Raw genomic sequence first — 4,585 nt, 5'->3', positions numbered from 1 at the left:
GCGAAGGCCCGCCCCAAGGTGGGAGGGCGGGCCTGCCGTGACGGCTGCGATGGCGGCGGCGGCGGCGCTGAGGGAGCCGAGGTAGAGGCAGAAGTACCCGGCGTTGGCGGCACCGATGCAGTTGTTGACCCAGACGCAGTGGTGATCGAAGCGGTGCACGCACCTCCCGCAGAGACCTGCCCGGGGAGAGGGGCAAGACAGGCACTAGTGCTTTTCTTAAGTTATCAGTTTCATTTGGGTTAGTTTTTCATCTGAAAAAAAAAAATGAACCTAAGACTTGTGGTCATGATCTAGCCAGCAGCTTTTGCAGCAAATACACTGATTTCATAATAAAAATCCCCAATACTAAACCCAGACCTTTATCTCATTTCCTCTTTTATTCACCAAAACTGCAGCTCAACAACTTTGGCTTCTCCAGCAGTACTGCCTAGCAAAGTATATGAAAGGTAGAGATTGTAGCCCCCAGATTTCTTTTAGATGTAAACAGCAAATTCTGCAAGAGAAGCACAAAATCCTGAACTCACGTCTTGACAGGTGAACATTTTTTGTTTAACTTCTAGGTGTGTAATTTTAGCCTGTTCCTGACCCCAGGCAACACCTTTGGAACCGGCAATTTCTGAGAAGAAACAGCAGCAAAACAGTTCCATGGGTGAGCAAAGAGCAGCTGTGATCTGGGAGTCCAGTAACACCTACACAAACCTGTGTGCATTGAACTAGAGAACAGAACAGGTGTTGCGTGAACTGCAGTTATTGATGGAGATTTAAGTTGGGAAAGTATGACTTTTATACTCATCAAGGAAGGCAAGATTCTTACTGCAATGTTTTGATCTGGCTGGCTTCTCCACGTTGCACGTAGGACACACGATGCCTCTCTGAAATAACACTCCATCATAGGCATAAATCTTTACCAGGGACGCATGGTTTGATTTTGTTATGATACCTGCAGAAGAAACAAGAAAAATAGCAAAAGTCGTGGTGTTTGTAACACTTGTTAGGTCCTGTTTTCAAACAGCTACAGCTCATGATCAGAGGAGCTTACCAGGATTGGCCCGGGAGCAGAGAAGGAAGAAGCCCACGTTCCCAGCCAGCAGCAGGTAGGGCAGCAGCAGCAGCAGGAGGTGGAACTGCAGCTCCCAGCAGTAAACAAACACTTCCCAGGTGTACTCCCCAAACACTGCAGCTTGCAAGGTGATGTGCAGCACAACAAACAAACAGTTTCTGGAACAGAAAGGGAACGGTCTATTTAATACTCAGCATCCTGATTAACAGGTCAAGTACACGCAGAGGTGATCAGCAAATACTTTCCATATGCAAGGAGACACCTCTTTTAGGTTTTCAGGCCAGCATGGATTGAATATTAATAGTGTTTCATCCATCCAGTGGCTTCTCCTCTTCTTCCCACAGATGCTCCTTTAAATATGCCAGCTAAATTCACGTCCGTTACCATCATGTCCTTTGGAATTTTTTTTCCAACAGCAGAATCAAGTACAAAGCACCCTTGGTGCTGACAAAATATGCCACTGCCACAAAGCTTTCTGCCAGAAGACAACTGCTATGTGCTGCTATGAAAGCAAACTCCAGTAACAGGTAATCTTAAAAAACCTGTAGCACTATAAGCAGCTGTTAGGAAACAAGCGTGGCAGGAGGTAGCAATGGCCATCACTAGTCCCAGCATGTCCAAGCTCCTGCCAGGCAAGCTGCCCAAGAGTTTGGCATGCAGGTTTGTTTGGGATGTGTCAGACTGAGCAGCAACTCTCAGCAGCCTGGCAGAAAGATGCTCAGACAAGCCACGGGTTAGGAGAGCAATGTTCACTTACTGCAGCTCTCTGTGTCACACATCAGTTTGCTGGACTTTCATTACAAGTTTGAAGTAGCTATTGATGTGTATTTCACCACAGTGGGGAGTCTGTTGCAGACAAGCTCTCCCCTGCTGCTCTCTCCTGCACCAGAGAGTCTGCAGAGCAGGCAGCAAAGCCAATGCAGCACAAGTGGCACAGCTGTACATGTGCCCACCTGCAGTGCCTGTCCCAAAGCAGTTGCTGCCTGCAGAGAAAAGGTGTTTCAATAGTTCCTGAAGCAGATCCTAAAGCACCAACCTTTCCTGTAAGCTACAAAATTCACCTAATACAGCAGGCTGCACGTTGGCAGCTGTGCAGCTTCCCCCTGAGCCACCTGGACATCCCAGCTGCTGGACTAAGACTAATGGGATTTGAAGGAGAGGACAGGGATGGCTGGCTCTGTCTAAACTCATTCTGCAGCTGCTAGAGAGTCTGTTGTAATTCTCTCATGGGTGCTGCCTCCCACCAGTGCGACCAACATCTGTTACACTGGAAACTCCTGAACCACATTATCTTTATTTGTCAATATGTTCCAACATTTCAGGGCACCATCTTCTCAACGATAAGCAAGGCACAGACAGATAACAGTGTGGCAAACTTTAAAGGGAACCTGTAATCCATGACAAGCACCTCCAGTGAAGAGGGAGTATCTAAGGATAACACTGAGAGCTCTGATGGTGGCAGGTCACCAAGAGTGGCCAGAAATACTAGTGAAAAATAATGTCAGAATTGTAAATAAGAAGTGCAATACCTTGTGTGGAAGAGCCTGTGAAGTGCCCGCTGTGTCACGCTCTGGAGCTGCGTGGGGATTACAAATGACAACACCTGAAGCAAATGAAAAGACTGTGTTACCTGAACTGCACGTTGCTCTGCCTGTGGAACATTCAAACAAAAACAAAAGTCACCTAATCCCTCAGTTCTCTGTCACTGCAGCCATATGACTGGGGAGGAAGCTCATTTTCAGGGACACTGAGAATAGAGGCTGGGGTTTGCAACGTGGGACAGAGGCTCCACATTCTCAGAAGCCCAGAAGGCATGAACAAATGTATCTGGGTTAATGTGTGAAAGTTCTAAGGAGCTTACACTGGGTTATAGACTGGGTAACTGGTTAAGCAGGGGATAGAACTGAGCAATTTCTCAACTACAATATGCTTCACCAGGACATCTGACAGATGCAAGTGGAGATGAGCAAAGGGATAAAGCCTGCTATCCTCCAGAAGAAGGGAAAAAACCCAATAACCCAAACCAATAAACAATGCCCAGCAAACATCCCCCTGCCCCCAGTTTCTTCAACTACAGCTGTGACCTGGTAATTCCATGTCTATCCAACTGCCATTTCAAAAACAGCTAGAGACAACAAAGAAGAAAACTGCCTGTCTTCATTAAGCAAAGTTCTCAGCAGTAGGAATTGTTTGACTCTGCTGCTCAGAAGGTGAGAGATCTCTATAGCAACATGCTGCTCCATCCTTGGTGGAGGAATTAGAGCAGCTGAGCCTATTTCTAGTTGACAGGGAAAGAAAATATGCAGTGAGAGCTTCTCCTCTCAGATGTAAAAGACCAGAAGGCAAAAAGCATATGTACAGTTGAGAAGATGTTAAATATTTTTCTTTTAACTGTTATGCCTCATATCAGCAGCTCAAGTGACAAGTCTTTTTTAAAAGAGGCTGTGTGCTGCTAAAGGAAACACATAATGAAACAATTCATTCCCTGCTTTTACAATAAAATGCCAATTCTTAATCCTCTTTTAAAGCTCTTCATTCCTCCCTCTAAGGAAACAACAGGCTGCAGCATCATTCCATACTCACACTAAAGAGCTTCCCCTACAATATTTGCTACCACTTATAATTCTCTCCCTATTTTACCTCTAAAACCTCCCCCCTCCTTTTTTATCTTAGTAAGGACAGCAAATACCACAAAACTGCAAATACTTAAATAACTCATTGTATTTAATTTCTCAAAGCTGATGTGTTACAGTGTCACTGAAAAATGTCCTTTTAGTATCACAAGAAGCTCCATCCTTACTCCTACCCTGCAGGAGGTGGAAGAGGGTTTTTTTTCACTCCATGCTTGGGAAGGATTTCACCAGCCCAAAGTATTTCCATTTGGTGAGACCCAGGTTGCCCAGTGAAGCTGTGGCTGCCTCATCCCTGGCAGTGTTGAAGGGCAGGTTGGATGGGGCTTGGAGCAGCCTGGGCTGGTGGGAGGTGTCCCTGCCCATGCAGGGGGGTTGGATTATTTTTGGGGACCCTTCCAACCCAAACCAGTCTGGGATTCTATGATATCTTCAATCCCAACGGGCAGTTGTAAAAATAAAGAGTGACATATGAACCACACCACGGCTCAAACCACACAACCCGGCAGGTTTTTTTCTGTTGGATAAACACCCGAATCCCAGCACAAGGAAGCAGAAAGAGGCTCCTGTTTTACCTGGCTGAGGAAACCTCCTCCCCTCCTCCTCCCGGAGCAGACGCAGAGCAGGGCGGCAGCAGCGAGCACCGAACACAGATAAACCAGGAAAAGCGTCAGGAAATCCATTCCCGAGCCCTAAAAAGAAAACACACAACAGAAGAGGCCGAGAGTGAACGACAGAGGCCTCCAGGGACCCGAGGGTGCCCCGAGGCTCCCACCGGAGCAATTCCAGCCCTCAGGAAGCCGGGGGGGGGACGTTGGTCCCCCCATGAAGCGCAGGGTGTCCCCGGGAGCTGCCCCCCCCACACACACACCTGCAGGCCCGGCGGCTCCAAGGC

At 47.4% G+C, this 4,585-nt stretch overlaps 1 protein-coding gene across 1 annotated transcript in view; it reads right to left on the bottom strand.

Annotated features, from left to right (window-relative positions):
• ZDHHC4 (zinc finger, DHHC-type containing 4) overlaps positions 1-4,373 on the bottom strand; it is a 5,866-nt gene extending 1,493 nt beyond the window's left edge. Inside the window, exons 1-5 of the mRNA XM_010002573.1 lie at positions 4,266-4,373; positions 2,590-2,681; positions 1,040-1,218; positions 815-940; positions 33-176 (exon numbers count right to left, since the gene is read on the bottom strand). Coding sequence (XP_010000875.1) covers positions 33-176; positions 815-940; positions 1,040-1,218; positions 2,590-2,681; positions 4,266-4,373 — 649 coding nt within the window. The remainder of the gene's footprint in view (positions 1-32; positions 177-814; positions 941-1,039; positions 1,219-2,589; positions 2,682-4,265) is intronic.
• Between the last annotated feature and the right edge of the window lie 212 nt (positions 4,374-4,585).

This window comes from Chaetura pelagica, unplaced genomic scaffold, assembly GCF_000747805.2.
Source record: "Chaetura pelagica isolate M959 unplaced genomic scaffold, ChaPel_1.0 scaffold438, whole genome shotgun sequence".
Classification (NCBI taxonomy): Eukaryota; Metazoa; Chordata; class Aves; order Apodiformes; family Apodidae; genus Chaetura; species Chaetura pelagica.
This window is presented reverse-complemented; position numbering and strand designations above follow the sequence as displayed.